At 41.5% G+C, this 20,213-nt stretch overlaps 1 protein-coding gene across 1 annotated transcript in view; it reads left to right on the top strand.

Annotated features, from left to right (window-relative positions):
* The window catches only part of ANTXRL (ANTXR like), a 56,438-nt gene that overhangs the window by 17,915 nt on the left and 18,310 nt on the right, over positions 1-20,213 (top strand). The window contains exons 10-17 of the mRNA XM_039709187.1: positions 5,097-5,195; positions 7,478-7,547; positions 8,647-8,725; positions 12,533-12,628; positions 13,252-13,290; positions 16,369-16,467; positions 17,491-17,658; positions 18,798-18,878. Of these exons, the coding sequence (XP_039565121.1) occupies positions 5,097-5,195; positions 7,478-7,547; positions 8,647-8,725; positions 12,533-12,628; positions 13,252-13,290; positions 16,369-16,467; positions 17,491-17,658; positions 18,798-18,878 (731 nt within the window). The remainder of the gene's footprint in view (positions 1-5,096; positions 5,196-7,477; positions 7,548-8,646; positions 8,726-12,532; positions 12,629-13,251; positions 13,291-16,368; positions 16,468-17,490; positions 17,659-18,797; positions 18,879-20,213) is intronic.

Below are 20,213 nucleotides of genomic sequence, written 5' to 3'. Positions count from 1 at the left end.
AATTTGGTATCACTGAAGAAAAATTGTTCACTCTTCATTTCCACATGTCAATCACAATATGGTCTTACCCTGAATATTTCAATTTAACATGAAATGTCCTTGTGTCTCTTGAATTATTCTTAAGTATATTGTTGTGGATTAGATGTAAAATCTCATCTGTATAAAATTTAAAACAATGTAAAATACTTTTTAAAATGTTGTGGAGTTGAGTAGAAAACAGTTTTAAAGCTTTGACATTTAAAGCTTTTTATTTCACAATGATACTTTCATATTTTTGCTTAGTTATTGCATACCTGACAAATTTTTGTGCAAAGCTTATTACAAGCCGTCCTGTTCAACAAAAATGTCTTTAGCTACATAAAAATGTGAGTGTTGCAATAGGAGGGATTTTAGTACTATTTTTGAAATTGTTTGGGACAATGTTAAGATATGGGAAAGTTGAACTGGAAACAATGTTTTTCAAATGGAATGTTGAAAATATTTTTATGGAGCATTTGAGAAAATAGAGTCTCAAGAAAAAAATTCTTTCAACAAAATTAATATATTTCAGCAAAAAGAGTAATGTTTTTTTTCCAAAGGATAAGGTGTTCAAACCACTTCATTTTTTACTAAACTTGCTAGGTAAAAAGTTTGACAAATGCGATTAAAATTCCACAAGTACACTTTAAAAATAGTTTGCCCTTAAAAAAACCCAAAACAATATTTTTACCTTACTTGGATCTGTGGGATTTTTCAGTGTCTTTGTGGCTTTCAAACAAGGCCAATATATATTGCGGAGAATCAGTTTCTGCATGGTGCTGCTGATTCTGCAAGGTATCAGCACTTCTTTCACTTGAGGTCTGAGGTTTGCTCTGTCCCTGTTGACCAAGCAAGGGCTGGCACATGGTGCAGCTTTGCTGCCCAATCTCCACATGCTTAAAGGTTTGTTTGTAGTAGCAGAGAGCTTGAAAATGGGAGGAGGCCAAAGCTGCAGCTCCACATGATATAGATTGTTTGTATACCATGCTATTTAAAGTATTAAAGCCTTGAGCACTAAAACTAAAACAGGCCTGCAATAGCATTTATCATCATCCCACAAGCCACAGCTGAAATTACCTCCTGCAAGAGGTTTTACAGCATGAGGCTACAAATATTTACATTTGTGCTTGGATTTATTATCCTTTATTATCCCACTTACTTCAGCATAGCTGGAGATTGATCTGTGTAGTTGTGTACACCACTGTCTCCTGGAAGGGATCTCCTGGGAATAAACAACCTTTTTCATGATAGTGTGAATCTAGATCTTGAGTTCAGTTCACCAGACACTTACAAAGCTACTCTATGTGTAATGTGGTTTATTTTTTTAATGTGCTTCATTTGGACTTCATAGACCTCACTTTTTTTTGCGTTAATGTCAGAATTTTTATGCATTTTAAATTATGGTAATTACTGATAATGTATTGTGTCAAGATCTATAGCCACTGAAACCTACATCAAAATATATATACACTTGCATGGTAGATGTACTCACTGGATGAAAACTAGAACATAACATTTTCTAGAAATTCACCATTCCTCCTCATTTAGGTTAGGAGTGTTTGTTTGTTTAAATACATAATAGAAATTTTCATTTCAAAATTATGATTGAAAAATAATGGACCTTTGGAGAGAGTGCAATATATTATCACATTCTCCAGCAAAGATACTTATCTATTTACAGCCTTGAAATGTGTCTGTCCATGCTTTTTGTATGAAACTTATCTGAGTGAGGAGGTGATAATTGGTTTAGCCTTTATTTAGCATTGCTAATAGGTTTTATGATTTGCTATGAGATCATGAGGGTTTTGTGTGGCTCAGTGGAAACAAGTTATGATCAGGGCTTAAAGCAGGGTTTGAGCCACTCCTTGTAAGTGTTCTCATAGTTAATACTGTGTTGGTGATTGCTGGTGATCTTGGCTTCATTTTTGACTTGCCAGAGGTTTAGTGAAATGCTAATGGAACAATTTGTATGTGTTGACAATTCCAATTGGGACTCTGGCTTTCTGTGACGAAGCTATCTGGCAAATCCACTTACAAATTGATCTCGTCATGTGGTGACAGCTATCTGATGTTTAATGCTTTTTGACCCTGCAAATTCATTGTCCCCAATGTGGAGCAGTGTAGTTGGGTCCTTCCTGTTCCCTCTGATTTAAAGTGACCAAGACAGGCAGCCTGTAAACAGGCTATCAGTGCAGAATCAGAGGTGCCTCATATCCCCTTTGACAGCATCATTGCTTTGATTATGCTTATGGTACGCAGATGTGATTGAAAGGTTTTGTTGGATGTGGCATCCTACTGGCCACATCAAGTCCCAGGTGTGGATGCAAGCAGTCAGCTCCTCATCAGAGGCAGAGAAGCGGAGCCGACAGCCCAGCCAGTGCACACCAGCTCCAACCCACCATCTCGCTGCCAGCGCCGCCCGGTTGTTTCAGTGCTGACCTTTTTCCCTTCGCTGTCTTGTCAAAAGCTGCAATCCACGATCTGACAGTAACTAAGGAAGAAAAGGACGCAGCCAGAGCCAGGGCGCAAAATTAAATGGAATTAGCCATTTCAAGAGAGCATCGCCCAGAACACGTTAATGCTCCAGAGCAACTGAGGGGTCAGGCTGCTGAACAGCGGCAACAAACCCAGCACCAGCTGTTTACGATTCCCTGGTGTATTTTCAGCTTGTGTTGGTGGACAGGTTACTACCCAGTCACTTGTTCACAACTGACTGTGCAAATTGGCAGTCACAGTGAAAAGAACGGGGCAGGAGAGGTAAATTGTCCTGACAAGACTAAACTTCCAGATGTAGCTTTTACCTTGGATGTCTTGTGTTGAAATTTTCTTACTTGCGGCATCTTTTTTAAGCCACTGAAACAGCCACCAGTTAAGCTTTTTTGATTGCTGCCTTTTAAGGCCATTAATTAATGAGAAGGGGAAGAAAAATTTAAGTGCAATTTTGTTTCAGCAAGCTTCTTTTGAAATATGAAATTGATATGGGGAAAAATTATCATCTTGGCTGGGTGTTCTGTGCCACTGTGAAGTGGGCTGGTTACAAGCAAGTCTGCCAGTGTGTGGTCCCAGGCAGGTAGTTCTGGTGGGTGGGCAGAGGCCCAGTTGTCCTCAGGGCTGGTCATGACTCTCAGCTCTGCTGGCAAAAAAAGGGATGCTCATAATTCTCAGTATAGCAGCTGGGTTAGATGTGGAATGGCTCAAGGCACGAATCTGACTAAGAGTAACTCAAGATTCTTATTGGAGTAAGAAGCAGATGAATCTGTCCTACAATACATTTTCATTTGTTTAAAGAAATGCTTATTACCCCCAGTGAGAACCAGGATGTAAAACCCTTCCAGTTAAAAAGAGGCCAAATTCTGATGCTGGATTTGTTTATTTGGCTCTTGGTGTGCTCATTGAGATCTCAAATTTTAGCATTTTTCTTTAGCAAGGTACCTAAGCACATGTTTCATTTTAAAATGCACTCCAGTAGATACTTTGTTTTTCTCCTCCCAAAATACCTTTGTTGATTCCCATGTACCTTGTGGCTTTTGTCAGTCCAGAGCCCTGCTCTAGAGCAAGTTACCACAATGAAAACCAGAGCGTGGATTTCCAGTGCGTGATTGCAGTTTGTAATGCCCCAGTCCAATTCACCTGGACTGGCATTAGATCTCAGTACAGTGGTAATGGCAATGAGTGAGAGTGGTTTTGACAAAAACAAGCTGTTTGTACAGAAAAGTAAAGCATTCCATGTCCTTGTGCTAGGTTGCCTGGCAGTAGCTTGATAAAGAAGTGCAGGCAGATGAGGCTGAATGTATTCCAGCCACCTTTGGGCCTCATGCAGTGTTATCCAATAACGAGTCCTTCCTCCAAAGCATACAAATGACATGGTCGTGCCTTGTATGGAATGTTGCTAAAACTCAAATCTTACATCACTAAAACTCATGTACAGCTCCCCTCAATCCTACCAACATTGTTCTGTTCTCCTTTTTAGTACGTTCCTCAAAGTATAAATGATGATGCATGTAGACCATGGTTTTACTCACTACTAATGGAGTACTATGTAATTTATCCATATTTTTCAATGTGAAGCTTGAAGACTAATTATTTCTGTGTTGTACTGTTATAACCCTTATATTGGGCAGATCTCAAATGCTGCTCAGAGGTTAGTGTGAGAGACCTGTGGAGGATTTGAATTCATGTGTGAAAGTGCAACTTCAGTGCTTTCCCTTGCTGTGTGCCAGCAATCTCAGCTGTCAGCTGGCTGCTTGTGTGCAGTGTCAAAGGGAGTTTCAAAAGTGTCCTGGGGACAGAACAAATTTGCAACTTGTCTCTCCACCTGCCTGCATGAAAGATCTTATCTCTGTGATCAGTGTAGCAGCCACAATGGCTTTTTATGTCCTAGAGGGAAGTTTCCCTTGCCACTTTACTTCCTGGTGCATCTTGTGCCTAGTTTGGCAACTCAGGCTCACCCTAGCAGAAAGGGGGCTTCTACTGTGTTGGGCTTCACCTGTGCACAGTAAAAGAGAGGGAAGAATAGCAAACTGTTGTGTTGTTAGAGCTTTGAGTCACAGGAGGTTTGGAGAGGAGCTTTTTGTCAGCATCTGCCTGAACAATAGCAAACTGTTGTGTTGTTAGAGCTTTGAGTCACAGGAGGTTTGGGAGGGGAGTTCTTTCTGTCAGCATCTTCCTGAATAGAGCTCTGCTGAAAGCCCAATGTCATCTGCCATGAAGATTAGGAGGAAGGAGTGGTACAGGTGGTTAGCAAAGGTGTCTGTCCCAAAAGCCATGGAGCAACCATGAGATGACATCACTCAAGTCAGACTTAGTTTTGCTGTGGCACCTTTAAGGCATTGCAATTGTGTGTTACACTTGTGGGAGATGACTTGAGACAAAGAGAAGACTCTGAAGCAGTAATGCCACTGTAGCACTCTTGGACCTTGCTGCTGAATAGAGGGAGTGTCTGTGTGGATGTTTTATTTCAGGCACAGGGCAGAGAACAGCAACTGTCATGTTTTAATTCAGTCACTCTGAACAGACAAGCTGTATTTGAGTTATTTCTTATAAATAAATCATAAATCTTCTATATTTTTTGCTTACAGAATCCTTTCAAGTTGTGGTAAGAGGCAACGGCTTTTATCATGCAAGAAATATCGACCAGGTGCTCTGCAGCTTCAAGCTCAATGACAGCCTTACTATCAGTAAGTTTGCAGGCTGGAGGATTGCAGTGTCCCTGTGGCTCTGTCACCTCACAGGCCAGTCCTCATCCGTGTTAAGGGGAGTCCTTGCAGCAGATGTGAGGGGGAGATGGAGTAGAGGTGTGCTCTTAAAAGAAGCTTGAAATTCATCCTTATTCAATGCAATGACCTGCGGGCATTGGGTAGTGGGCACTTACTCAGGACACGCTGCTGTAGAGTGACCTTAGCACTGTTGTAGTGATGCACGTGGGTGCTGCATGCAGCAAGAGAGGACTGGGGATCAGGTTTTCAGGTGGAAACTTAAAATTGCTTCCTATTCCCGTATCTGTCAGCAGTAAAAAGAAATAATTGCCATCTTGATCCCCTGGTGGTGTTTTCACAATTTTTAGTCACCAGTTCAGGAGACAATTGCCATAAAGCCAGGCCTCCCAGGCACTCTGCTCCTCTCTGACACCAGTTGCTGGTCCCATCACAGTGACTGTAACATGGAAACTCCCTGTCATTGCTGTGCTGAACAGGGTCTTTTGTTTGCTGTCTCAGCAGCTAGGCAAAGGACTGAATGGCCAAAAAAAGATGGGAGTGTCCAGTTTCTCAGCAGTCCTCTCTCATTCCTGAGAAGCCGTGTGTGTTGGGCAGAGTGAAATATGGTGTGGGGAGAGGAGCTCTGCTCCTATTTCATATATGCTGCCCTTGTGGCCTGAGCACAGTAGAGGCTTTCATGTGCTGTTGTGGCCAGACTGGTGCCTACCCAAGCAGTGAATTAACTTACAAGAGGGAACACATGAATTGCTCCTTCATTTCCCATCCCAGTTGTCTATGCTGATACTGCAGTCAAACAGCTCTGGTGGTCTTGCATTTATTCCACTTACAGATATGCTTTAATCAGGATTTGTTTTTTGTGGTTTATCAGTTAGACAGACTTTTTTTCTTCCCTGACCCTAAACATTAGTGCCTTGACTGGGCTTCACACAGTGAGTGCTCACCTCGGCTTGGAAGTACACAGGAGGAAAAAACTACTCTGATTCCATTCCAAATCATGCTGTTTTCCTTGGGTTAAATCTACAACAGATGTTGTGATAAGATGCTGATCTATGATGCCTTTTTTCCTTCCCTAAAATATATCGCTGATTTCCATGCCCTAATCTCTGCCGAGGAAGGGAAATTAGTTCTGTCTTCAGGTGTGCTTGAAGTGGGTGAAGCATAAAGGAACAACTTACATCTGTTGTTGCTTAATTTTTTCCTCTGTAAAGAGTAAACAAGCCTCAAAGGTATAAATAAGATGGCAGCCTTTATCAGCCCTTTATTCCCTTGGTTTTGACTCTTGTAGACCTCTCTTTCTCCAGGCTGGCAGCACAGTTGTTTGCTGGCCATTCAGAGCTAAGCTATAGTCACAGGAGTGGTGTGTCTGCTCTTGTGCCTCAGCTTACACACTTTTGGTGGAGTGGCTGTGCAGGATTACTGCTGGGCTCCTGTCTGTGTTCATAGGACTTGGCTTTCTGGATGTGACTTTTGAAAGTGACAGGATTAATACTGCTGAATCTTGGAGCAGTGGAATGCTTCCTCCTTCGGTGGGAAGATGTGTGCCCTTGTGTTTGACCCTGCCTGCACTAAACCCTTATAAACATGGGCTGTTTACAGATGATGCTGCCACAGAAGGGAGGTTGGGTCCAGGAGAAGCAGCTAGTGCAGAGCAGATCCTCATGATAATATCAGTCTTGGCCCCTCTCTGCCTGTTTCCTGTAAATCACCAACCATCTCTTGGGTTTGGTTTCTTTCCCCGCAAGTATTTTTCCATTTCAGCTCCACCCCATCTCTCCCCTTCTTTTTTCTTGGGCTCAGACAGTGCAGCCTTAGATTCTCTGCTGTGGGTATTTGGACATGGGTAGACAAAAATTGAACCCTAAATATTTGAGTCCTTGAGTAACTTGAGGGGTTGGACTATTCAGTGTGAGTAGAGGTTGCATGTAATTTTCAGATACACACGATGAATACTGCTCCAAGTATTCTATACTGCTGAATTCCAAATGGCTGATCACTGCTGTCAGGAACAGAGATAAATATCCAATTCTTAGCTGTGGTATCTCTAGCCTGATAGCATCATATTGGCATCAACATGAATGGTTATTCTAGTGCTTGGATTTCTAATCAGAGCCATTGGAGAGTACTGGTACTTGCCAAGAGAGCTCATCTGTGGCTGTCGTTGGTGTCAGCACTTCCCAAGGGGGTGGCCTGCTTGAAACAATTTAGTTTTTTCATCCCTGAGAGATATATTCATTTCCTTTCAGATGAAAAGCCGACTTTTGTTCATGATACGTACTTACTTTGCCCTGCCCCAGTGATAGAAGATGCTGGACAGTGAGTATTGCTTTCCACCATGTGTTGAGGGGGTGGACTTCTGGGTGAAGCTGTCATTTCGAGGATTTTGCCCAATTTGTGTGTGTCATATTGCAGCCATCTCCTTTGTGCCAAATCCTTTCCTAGTATGAGCCAACATAGTTCTGTTTAATGCTGGGTCTTCAGCACAAAGGTCTTCTTGGACCATGGCCCCATATCATAGAATCACAGAATGGTGATTCCTCCTCTCTTCCTATATCCTGTTGTTTCAGACCAAAAGATAATTAAATTCAAGACAGACTTTTAATTTTGATGGAAAGGAGATGCTTGATTTTAATTCCTTTGTTATTATTGTATATGTTGCTTCCTGTATTTTACTCTGCTATGTCTAGCCTTGATATTTTTCAGCCTTTTTAGTCCTGTTGACTTCTGGGACACATGGCACAATGCCCAACCTTTTTCCTAGGTGATCTTGTGGGTGCTTAAATACTGTACTGGGGTATGGGTGAATGCTTCCCTTGCCTTTTGTATTTGTAGGTGAAGGAAATTAATTTGGTGGGGTTTTGTCTTTTTTTTAATTATTATTATTACTTTAATTTTTTTCTCCCCTGGGCCCTTTCTCTGATATTGGAGAATGGCTAGGGAAGATTCTTCTTCAATTTCACTGGCATTTCAGTGTTTTTACTCTTCTTGATCTCAGTGCAGGTGTTCTGGATTTTCTTGGATACAAAAGAACACGCTCTGATTCATTGACAGAAGGGTTCCTTTAAATAAATAAAAAAGTCTTAAAGTTTCCTGTGCTATGTACAGTAGTATTGTTATTGTCTGAGGCATTCTGTTATGACTCACTGTCCTGGTGCCCTTTGCCCCAGGTGAGATGGGGGTTTTTTTAATAAAAAGCATATGTCCCAGCTCAACTAAGGTAACATAAAAAGGTTGGCTCCTGGGTAAGCAGGGAGGAAAATGCAGGTAAGTGCCTGAGGCCATGAAAATGCCCTGACTCAACAGGCCCCATTATCTATGCATGCTCATAAACCAATGGTTAAAACAGAGACAGAATAAAGGTAACAATGGTTGTAAAGATGACACTAAAAATAAACATATCTGTTTTGTGCTCTAGGGTGGTTTTCCTACAAGTCAGCATGAACAACGGGCTAACGTTCATCTCCAGCTCTGTCAGCATCACCAGCACACATTGTGTAAGTAATTCCAATGGGGCTTGACAGAGGAACCATGACACCTTGGAAAGAAATGGTTGTTCTTCAGGCAAAGCCTCCTTGAGTGAGCCTGACCTCTCTGCAGCTTCTGCGTCACCACTGCTGACTGATCCCAGCAGCTCTTGGGAAAACAACCAGGGCTGCTTAAGGTCAAATTGTTATTGATGATGGATAGATCATAATAGATTTTCTGAGTAAAAATTAAAATAAGAGGCACCCTGCACATTCCTACCCCAGGGGAGACATCCTCAAAACTAGGACCTTAACAGAAGGAGACCTGAGAAAATGATCGAAGGAGCATCAGGGAGCAACACTCTGTTGAGCCTTGGGGTCCCTGAGGGGATCTGGGGTAAAAGGCACAACTGTTAGGACTTTTACCTGGAAAGGCCACAGAGGGAATGGACAGTGATGTCTGTCCTGCATCATGGCGTCAAAAAGACCAGCTAGGGTGTCAGGGACAAACAGCTAGAAGTGATCCTGTATCAAAATCTCATTTTTAGAATCAAAGAAACAAAATTGGGAAACTGACTAATAGATAAAAAGTTGTCTTCCTTGCCTTTGGGGTAAAAATAAGCAGTGCCCATAGCTGGTGTGAGCAAGTACAATAATTAAATATGTGACCTTGTGCTTGTGGTCTAAACCAAGTTGGCTGAAGTACCTGATAGCAGTTTGTATCATTGTTATTAGTGTCAAAAAGGACTTTTATAGCCTATGCCAAATGCTGTCATATTGGTTTGTAATCATTGTTGGCCATTTTGACAGCTGGAGAACAGAAGGGCAGGAATGCAGATAGAGGCAACTTGAAAATCTAATTTTCTGATGTTTGCAGCAGTGAAGATGGGAAATGTCACAGCAGAATGCTGGAACAGTCTGGGTTGTAGGAACACAATACAGCAGAGATATGTTTGTTTCTTTATGGGATTATTTCTATTTTGCTAAAACTTTCTTCCAAAATTTCCATATTGAGGACTGATATTTTCACATTTAATTCCACTCTTTTACCTCAGGTACAGTAAAACCTTTCAAGTCTGCAGTGAAACACAAGTGATAACTGGTGCATTTAGTTACCCATATGTAATCTATTTCTGATGAAGACTGAAGTGTCAACCCTAACCAGGGCTCCTAAAGGCCGAGCGTGGATGGAGGAAGCTTTTCCTTTTGGTAGCCTTAGGATAAAAAGAGGAATCCAATCTCCAGTCATGTCAATCTGACAGTTTTTGACCAGCCTTTTGCAGATTGAATGTGAAGGAGGCAGGAAGCCTGATTTGCAGCTGATATAAAAATATGTCCCATAAGCAGGGAGGTTGGCAGTTCAGTTTCCAACTTTGTCTTAATTTCATGCATTTCACTCTTCTCGTTTTAGAGACTCCCTCCATTTCCTTTCCCCTCCTGTTTCCTTTTCTGTGGGTGGCAGTCAGCTGGCCTGCTCAGCTCTCCTCCCCAGCTGGTCCTTCTGTCTTTTCTGTACAGTAAGTATCTTCACTATAATCCAAAAGCCTCTGTGTGATCCCTGTGCTTATTTCTGTTCAGCTGCATGAAGTCTGCTATTTTCTTTTCAAAGTCCAGCTTCACTATGGAGCTTTGTATCATTAAAATCATTAAAAGAAGACTCTTTAGCTTCTTGCTGCCAGCAGCTCCTGAGCTACTGCTGGCAAATGTCTCAGCAATTTATATGTGCAGTTAGCATGGGAAAAGCGATGCCTGAAACAAAGGCTACAAAACAAGGAGGTAATGTGTATTTGGAGTAATAGTAGCAGTGGTACTGCCTTGCTACTGTGCTTGGATTTGTTTTTAAGGAGTGCAGCAATATTTCTTAAAGTTATGCTTGATTTTTACTCACCCTTTTCTCAGCAAAGTGACTTTACTGAGAATTCATTTCTCTTCAAATATCTCCTTTCCAGATGCATTAGTTGTGCATGGGGCCATGGGAGGGACAGAGCACTGAACTGCAGCTGGGTACTGTGTCCTCTAACAGGACTTGTTTGAGCAGGGAGTCTGGCACATTTTGGAGCAATCCAGCTGCTCCCTGGCCAAATGAAGGTGAGCCAAACAGCATATCCTAAGGCAGGTGGATTTGTTGCATTGTTAACAAAAAGCCACAGAGCAGTGTAGGGATGACAATGCTGTGACTCAGATCTGGGATTACTGGGTTACCTGTTTAAAAGCATGGAGTAGGAGCTGTGTTTGTTAGTCCCATATTGAATGTGTCAATCCTGACAGCCATCATTCAGGATCTCATCCAGACTTTGCAAAGCTCTTACCAGCTGGTGCTTTCCACCCTCAGCCTTTTCATTGTCTGAGGGGAAGACAAATGCACTTAGAACAGTGAAGGAAATCCCTGTTGTTAGAAGGGGCTAAGCATCAGTTTCTGGTGTCATGGAAATTCAGCAAGTTTCAGATACAATAAGGTGAATCTCATGGACTTTATCACATAGAAATCACTTCTGGAATTTGGCTTCTTTCCCTTTATCCTTCCACCTATCCTTTGAAAATCTCTTACAGCTTCCTCTCTAGCCAACTCCTCTTTCCTCAGCCTGATTGACAGACCTTTCTTCAAGCTCTTTTCATATCTTCCTAGCCCCAGGCTTTCCTCTAGTTTCCTGCTAAGTTTTTCCTGTTCCCTGATATCTCTGTTAGTGAATTGAACCTCTTCTCAAATTTTGAAATTCTACCATTCAAGAGGTTTCATTTACCAGTGTATATTAAAAATATAAAACAATGTATGAAACATCAGAGCAAAATTGATATAATTCCAGAACCCAGTACAGTGCAAGGATAGGGCATGTCTCAGCATGCCACTGCCCATGTGAAACAAATGTTCACTTCCCAAAAGCCATGTGCTCTGTATGTTCTGCAGGGAGCAAGCAGCATATGGAAACCTGATTCCTGTAGTCATCAGAGCAACAGAATTATTATCTCTTCTGAATGCACTAACATTAAATGTTCCAATTGCAAAGGATCCATCAAATTCTATGCAGAAAAAATGGAGCTGTGGTTCTCTGATCCTCAATTGCTCTGAAAAGCTAATTCCAAGTGTTAAGAATTGGGGTTTTTTGTTTTTTGGGTTTTTTTGGTTGGTTGGTTGGTTGGTTTTTGTTGGGGGCTTTTTGGTTTTTTTGTTTTTGGGTTTTTTGGGGGGTTTTTTGTTTGTTTGTTTGTTTGTTTTTTGGGTTGTTTTTTGGTTTGGTTTGGTTTGGTTTTTTTGTTGTTGTTTTTTTTTGTGGGTTTGGTTTCTGCCCTAAGAAGCATACCATGAACAAACAGCATTACTGACTGCTTTGCATAATCACCTAGGCTAAGGTTGTGTGAGTGGTTTGAGTCAAGAGGCAGCACAGGCAGGCCTGGGAGCTGCTGCAATGAGCAAGTTGTGCTCTGTTCTATGATATTGACATGTGAACAGGTGCCCATAAGGTCTGAGCTCAAATATCCCCATTCTTTGAATATCAGCATTTGCATATTCTGCATCTCTGGAATGAAAGGTGACTCTGCACACCTGAGGGTCGTGTAGTTTGCAATGCCATTCTGACAGTAGTAGGGGACTTGTCCAGAATGGGTTGTATACAAGTTTAACCTTCTTGAATCTAGTGGGCTATAAACTCCAAAGAGGAGATGCTTCCCTGGTTTTGTGACCACAGACACTGATGTGATCCTAATGATAACAGAGATTGACTGCACAATCTACCTGAGACCTTGTAGTGAGGAAAGGCTGACTCTAAATGTGTAACTTCAGGACTCCTGCCCTCTTTGAGACATACGAAGGTAACTCAGAAATAATCATCTTGTTTGCAGCTGACTGGGACCATCCTTTTCATTGCTCTTCTGATTCTCTTTCTACTGCTGGCTTTGGCTCTTCTGTGGTGGTTTTGGCCCCTTTGCTGCACAGTAGTAAGTACAGTCTTTTAATTCTATTAACTTGGTTTCATCTATTTTCTGTCAAAGCACAAATTTAAAGTGTTCGAGTGGGTGGTTAACCTTGCTTTAAAAAACTGCCACATTTGTAAAGCCCTGATGCAACAATTTGCTTAAAGTGCATGTTGAAGTTACTCTCATCTGGGTTTTTGATTTTTTCAAGGCCTGTGTGATTTTTGCATTGAATGAGAATTTTAAGCTCATGGATATTACTTTAAGTTTCTGTAGGGATAAAGACCTCCCTTAGACCAGCTTTGAAACCTGCTGCATAAAAGTGTAATGGAATTGATTTACTAATGTGTCCACAAAATGTTATAATCCTCTTCAAAGACAAGAGGGTTTTTTTACATTTTGTGCATTTGGGTTTCTTTAATTTATTAAGAGGAGCTGTGGATCTGAGTTAGTGCAGAGATATTAACTCAGTAATTATGTGGTATTTTTCATCTCATCTGAGTTCATTTTCAATGGGGCTAATGAGAGGATTGAATGGGGGGGAATGAAGCAGAGTGACTCACGGGCAAGAAAGCAGGAAGGACATAGTATTGAGATGGATGAACCCTACCATTGTCTCAGATTTCTCCATTATTTGTTTATTGCAGGTGATCAAGGAGCCGCCTCCACCACCACCTCCAGAGCCTGTAAGTGTGCTATTTTTGAGCCACTGTAGTGTGCTTTCTGCCCAGGAATGTCAGCCCTGTAGGTGTCTTAATGACACCTTAAAGGCTGTGAGAGGAAGTGCTCTGGGTCAGGACAGTTATTTCTGCCTTCTGGCCTCTTTATATGCATAGAGGAAAACTGCTTCCATCCAGGGTGAAAACAGTTGCATAACTCAAAAATCCATAGGCCAACAGTTCCTATGGTATTTTATTCCTTCTGCTGTGCATCAAACAGGTGTGTGAGCAAATCTCTGCTTCTCAAGCTGTGCTGACAGCTGTCCCTCCTGCAGTAAAGCTGCCATTGTTCTCAGTAGAAGTTTATCCCAGATTGGTAGTAAGGAACAGTCTGGCAGCTGGAAAAAAGGACAGCAAAGGCCACATTCTTGTGGCTTTGCTACAGGAGGGGAGACAAAGCCTGCCCTGGCTGTGGCTCTTCTGTAGAGTGACCTTTGGAAGGACATTTAGCCTTTCTCCATTTAGGTTTTGAGCTGTTTGAGGCAGGATTGTATTTCGCCCTTTTGGGGACAGTAACTCACTGACCCTGACCTCAGTTCAGTTTCACCATACTAGTTTCATGAAAATAATAGTAATAAATAAAAGCACCTCTAGAGAGAGCCTATGCCTGCCTTTATTTCTTTGCTAGGCATAGACAACGAAATAATGGAAAAGTACTTGGCTAACCCACAAGAGAAGCTTATAGTTTAGTGTTAACTTGCTGTAACTTGGCATGAATGTAGGGAGGCAAACACAGCTGCTGTTTTGAGGTTGCAAGAGGCCACCACTAGTGTGTATGGGATCCTGCTACTTGTCCTGAGCAGCAGCATTGTGACAATTTAACTTCAGAATGCACACCAGAATTCATGCTGGGGTCAGTGTGATTAGTGCTGTCACAAAGCCTGCAGTTGCAGCCATGCTGTGTTTGAAGGAGTTTTCAGAGAGCATCACAGCCCTACAGAAGTTCCAGATGCTTTGCAATTTTAACTGCAATCAAATAGAATGAACTGATGTAAGCCTCCAGGAATAACACAGAATACAGATGTTATCCATCCCTTTTCTTGGCCTTGTCTTTATCCAATATGAGTTGTAATAATCATGCATTGTAATAATTGTAACTGTGTGATGAATTTAATTACGTTTAGTATTAGGCTCCCTAGGTATGGTGACCTGCCCAGCAGCTGATACAGTGTGGTATTGCTACTATTGAACTGAATATAGGTTTGTAAAACTTGTTCTAAAGCACAAGCATTAGATTTCCCTGTGGTAGCTATTAGTGTTGCTTTGCTGTGTGTTCAGTGTAGGGGATATTTGGTATAAATCCTTTATCAACTGGAAAAGTACCAGCTGTTACTGTTGGCTCTGTCCTGTTAGAGTCAGGCTTGCCAGCAGTAAGAGCTGTTAGACATGAACACATGAAATCTGTGTTACATTGCATGGAAGAAGCAGAGTATCTTAAATAGTACTCATTTTCACAGTGAAATCAAATATAAATGAATTAAAAATGCTGATGCACTTCACTGGGTACTGGTTTAGATTGGCATGCAATGGGATAAAATTTGTGTATTTGTTGTACTCTCAAAAAAAAGCTTACTGAAAAAACACCAAACCCAACACCAAACCACAACACCTTCATTGTATATTTATTTCCCCAATTTAGGATAAAAACTAAATAACAGAAACAAAAAAAAAGGAAGGTAAAACAAACACCAAAAAGCCAAACCATAACAATAAAAACCCCAAACTCAAACTCCCCTTACTGGTTGATGCAAATGTCAGCTCTAGTCTTGCCTGGCCACACTAAAGAATTTGTTGGAGGAACTGACCTATTGAACTGTAGCTGAGAGACCACATGTCACTGAATAACCTAAGAGGTAAATACAAACAAAAATTAAAGCATGGTTTCAAAAAGCTATTACTGTCTTTTGGACTCTTAATTAGTTTTCCATTCCAGTAGAAACATGTAGGGCAATTTTGTGAAAATGCCATCTAGTGATGTAACAGTAATGTATGTCCCTCTATAGTATTTGGCTTTTTAGGTTGTTTTTTTTTGTTGTTTTTTAATTAAAAAATAAGTTCAGGTAGTGTTTCTAGGAGCATACTTGTACTGAGGAACAGTAGCAGAGAGCACTGTGCAGTGGCCAGTCCAAGAATAGCATGCATGTCTGCTTATAAGCATGAGGTACAGTTATTTAGGAATGAAGGGAATATTGTAGGAGGCTTCTTGTGCCCTCTCCTCAGCTATGTGTGTGCTTGGAGAGTGTCAGGCTGGGACTTCCAGGTGTCTTGACTTAGTGTGAAGATATGGAGTCTGAGAAATCCCAGTCACATCTCTTGGCTCAAGATGATAGAGTTGGAGATGCGTTCCCCGGCTTGTTGAACCAGAACCATTTGCCAGCTTTTAGTTAGGCAAGAACAGAAAAATGAACCTGAAGTTAATTCCTGATTCAGACTCTCACATGTTCCAGAAAAATAAACATAATTCTTGATGATTGCTCTGGTTCTGATCTCCCTAACAATTGTGAGATGCTTCTGTCTGAATTATTTTTCAAATTGTACAACTTGAGACAGACTTCACAAAGCATCAAATAGTGTAGAATAACTGTTTACAGCTGCCATAAGAAAAGAGTCTGATGCACATGTTAGAAAACTCAACAGTGGTCACTTTTTTTTTCCTGTTAGGTGACATTAAGTTCTAAAAGTGCAATTAAATTATTTCTCTGGGATAACTCATCACTGCATTTTCTGCATAGCACAGTGGCAAGCCAGTATATGTACAGTTCATCTATACTTTGCCTTTCCTCACAAATCAGTTGAGATTTTGGAGCTCACTGCATATTTCATTAAATAAAAGCAGCCTGGACAGAGGAATAGGCAATCCTCTCTGGCTTCCCTAGTTCAAACTGCAGCTGCAGAGACAAGAGGCTTTTTTGGGTTTTGTCAGCAAATAAGCATAATACACAAAGCCAGATATCCAAGGATTGGACCATAGGATGTTCAGCTGTTTTCCACAGTTTATGCTTTTTGTGTGAAAGCAGCATTAGTATCTCCCTGTCTTTCCCACAGGACTCAGATGATGAAGATGGATTGCCAAAGAAGAAGTGGCCAACCGTGGATGCATCTTATTATGGAGGTCGAGGTGTTGGTGGGATTAAGAGGATGGAGGTATTTGGCTTATTCTTTAGTGTTATAAACCCTAGCTCATTTAATTGAAAATTCCACTGTGTTTTCATGTGATTTTTGACAAGGACAGGAGACCAGAATTTAATCAGGGCCTGTGTACCTAATTCGCACCTGCTGTCCAAATAACAGGCATCAAGCTGCTGTCATTTGCATGAGTAATTAAATGAATCTAGCATTAAGAGCCAGAGAAAATTTGCAGGTTAAGAAATGAGATAAGCACCAAAAGAAGTTTCAGTCTTGTGAGTCAAACCCTTTGGTGCAGTTGCAACCGGTTCTCTTGTCAGAAGACATTTGGGCAAAGCTACACTGATTTTATATTTGAGGGTGCTGTCTATGCCTGGTTTCTATGGAAGGGGAGGCTTCTCAGCAAGTTCCTGCAAGACTGCAGATGAAGTATTGCATCTTAACATCCTTAACCATTTTCCTTAGAAGAATTTTATCCTTGATGCTGAGAATTATGCTGACTGTGACACCATGGATCATATATTGTTCTTGAATGCAGAGTCACTTTTCTGCTTGAGCTAATTCAGACAACAAAATCAGATATTAAGATATTAGATATTGGGGAGAATTTCTTCACTGAAAGTGTGATTAGGAGTTGGAGCAAGCTGTCTGGGGAAGTGATGGAATCACCATCCCTGGAAGTGTTGAAAATGTGTATGGATATGGCACTTGAGATATGGTTTAGTGGTGCTGGGTTAACTCAATCATCTTAGAGCTGCTATCAACCTTAATGATTCTCATTTGCCCCAGATCTGTGAATTCCCATGACACCTTAGATTACTGGAATGTGCAAAGGCTAGTAGTTCCAGCAGTTTTTGAATGAGACTGTTTTATTCTTAAATGTGTATTTCTGATTACTGTTGGAGTTTGGTGCTTTCATAAATTTGACTTAATTCTGGTAGCACTTGGACATCTGATGGGAACTAGATTAACATCTGTGGAAACCACCTGCTGGTGGGGACTGCTGAAGTGTCTCCTCACAATGTGCTCTCATAACCTCAGGTGCGATGGGGAGACAAGGGATCAACAGAGGAAGGAGCAAAATTGGAGAAACCCAAAAATGCTATTATTAAGTTGCCAGAACAGGAGTATGAGCCATGGGAACCCAAGCCAAAGAAGCCCCATGTGAGAAAGCCACCTTCCCAGAGAAAATGGTACACTCCAATCAAGGTAATGTATCTGACCCTCCATTTCAGCAAGTCTCATGTCACATAAGATACTGTATCCCACTTTAAGGCACAGCCTTTCTTTCAGCAGAGCTGAGACAGCCTATTTAGAAAAGTGGCCATTAATCCTCACCTTTGCCTGGTTTTGGAATGTGTATTTCACTTGGCACTGTGTTGTGGTAATTTTTTGAGAAGAGTAGAGGGCGTGAGCTGAGATCTTCCTTTCCTCAGCTCACACTGTCTTTTCAGGTTCTCTTCCTGGGGTGCAACAGCAGATCCCTTGAACCTTAGAGAGGGCAGATGCTGTTTTCTGCCATCTCAAGGCAGCATAGAAGAGGATCAGATAAAGGGCACTGTCCTTGCTTTGACTGCATTGTGGCTAAGGGCTTGGGTTGGGATCCAGATCTGTTTCCCCTTAGTTCAACCACAAGACAGTAGTGTTTGGTTTTTGGGCAAGTCACTCAGTCTCCCCATATTTTCACCCTCAGTTCTCCCATGTCATTATAATATCTGGTGTTTCAATGTCCTTTAATGTATGTATCCTCACACAACCCTAAAGGCAGGGAAGAGCTGCTATCTCTGCTTGCAGAGAAGGAAGCTGGAGGGCTAGCACAGTCAAGGCTGTGGCATACCCTGCTCATCCCAGGAATCTATGGCCATGTCCCAGAGCAGTGCTTTGTGGGCTGAGTTCCCCCTCTCCTGCATACTCACAGATCAATTAAACAGTGCTCAAATGTTTCTGGAAAGTTCTGTGAATTTCAAAGCCTGCCTAGGCAGGTATTCTTCTGGCTGTTTATCCATGCTTCAGTTCTCTTCCTATCTGTACTGTACTTTTGTTCTGTCTTTTGTAACACCTAAAGTAAGATTAATGCTTTAAAGTAACACCTGTCTAATTGTGCCTCTTAAGGGAGTTGTTCACATCAATCTACTGTCATCCTCACTGCATGTTTGGTATTGCCCCACTGGGGTTCTTCTGGTTGTCCAGATAAAGTGTACAGAGGCCAAGGTACAGGAGCAGTGTGTATTTCCATATTTCTTAGTGCAGAAAAGTTGTACCTACCCACCTGTTGTTTAATCTCATGCTATTTTTACCACATTTCTTGGTAATATCTTGCATCTTTTTTTTTTTTTTTTTAATTGCAGGGTAAACTTGATGCACTGTGGGCTTTGGTTCGACGAGGCTATGACCAAGTCTCTCTTATGAGACCACAGCCAGGAGATAAGGTAAGGCATCTCAAATGCACTGGCATCACTCCTCTGGTAGTAGCAGCAATGCTCTTCCCTCACAATCAGCCCATCTTTTTTATTTTCGTAAGCTTGTCTCTTTTCACATTGCCCTAAAGCTAAAAACTAAACATTTTCAATGTTTTTTGGATTTAGTAATTGAGTTCAGTGATTATTGAGAAATCATGAAGTGTACAGATGATGAAAAAACAAATCACAGCAAGGTTAATGGAGAACAAGTTGGAGTTGAATTGTGTGCAAACACATTTTTCAGTCATCTCCTACACACAGGCTAGGAGTATGTCCTGCCTTGGTGAAGTCTATTGGCCAAAAGTAGGTCAGGAGTAGACTCCTCCTGGGAGGCAGCAGGGAGTTTGTGTTTTTCAGAGCCACAAAGATGTCTGTGTACTGTCACTGGCAATAGCTTACTTCAGAGCTCTCACAGTTTATGTGAGCCTGGCACTGTTATGTTTGTCTCTGTTTTGTTATTCTGAGGGGACAACTCCCTAAGAATTGAGTGCTGCTGCTTTGAGCTATTTCACCATCAAGGTTTTGCTTTCTGCAGTGGTTTTTGTAACATGAGAACTAAGCAGACACAACAGCATCTCTCTTTCCCCCGTGGGCAGAGTCCATGCATTTCATCACCTTGGCTCTCAGGTGAGGGGATTATAGAGTTACAGAAATAAGGTCCCTAAAGTGCTTTTTTGGGGATAGGACTGGTGCAGGTGCCCAGGCTTGTTTGCCTGGGTAACTTTCACACCTAATGACAGACTTTAAAAGTAGCTCTAATTTGCATCAGCTAGAGCAGTAAGTTGCATGTCTCTTGCTTTTGGCAAAATATTATGCCATTTGTCTAGTCATTAACCAAACGTGCTGCATCAGTATTTAAAGTTTAATCTCTTCCATTTTTCTTTTGGCACATAAGGAAACCAAGAGAACAAACCTAGCTTCTTATACTACTTTGTAAAATGGTCTTAAATGTTTCACTAAGCTGCATTTTCAAGGCAGCTGTGCTTGAGACACCTTATTTAATTTTTAAGCACGATCTAGAGCTTCTGAATAGGCTCTTTAGGTCCAGCTGTATTTTGATAGCACTAACATTGTATAATATGAATCTGTCCTCTGCCTTTCACTCCCTTGGCTGGGACGTTTCTATCAGTGCAGAGCACAACAGAGCCTCTGTTAGCCAGTGTGGTCAAGAAACATGCAGGGGGCTGGCTCAGAACAGGGATCCTCAGTTCCTTGCCTTCCAGCTCTGCTGTGGGGAGAACAAGGGGCTGAAAAGAGGCAATGTAAAACATCAAGCTGAAGGATTATTGTATCAGGGATAACATA

Source organism: Passer montanus, unplaced genomic scaffold (assembly GCF_014805655.1).
Source record: "Passer montanus isolate IOZ18808 unplaced genomic scaffold, ASM1480565v1 scaffold21, whole genome shotgun sequence".
Classification (NCBI taxonomy): domain Eukaryota; kingdom Metazoa; phylum Chordata; class Aves; order Passeriformes; family Passeridae; genus Passer; species Passer montanus.
The sequence above is the reverse complement of the archived record's forward strand: the minus strand, read 5'-3'. Positions and strand labels throughout refer to the sequence as shown.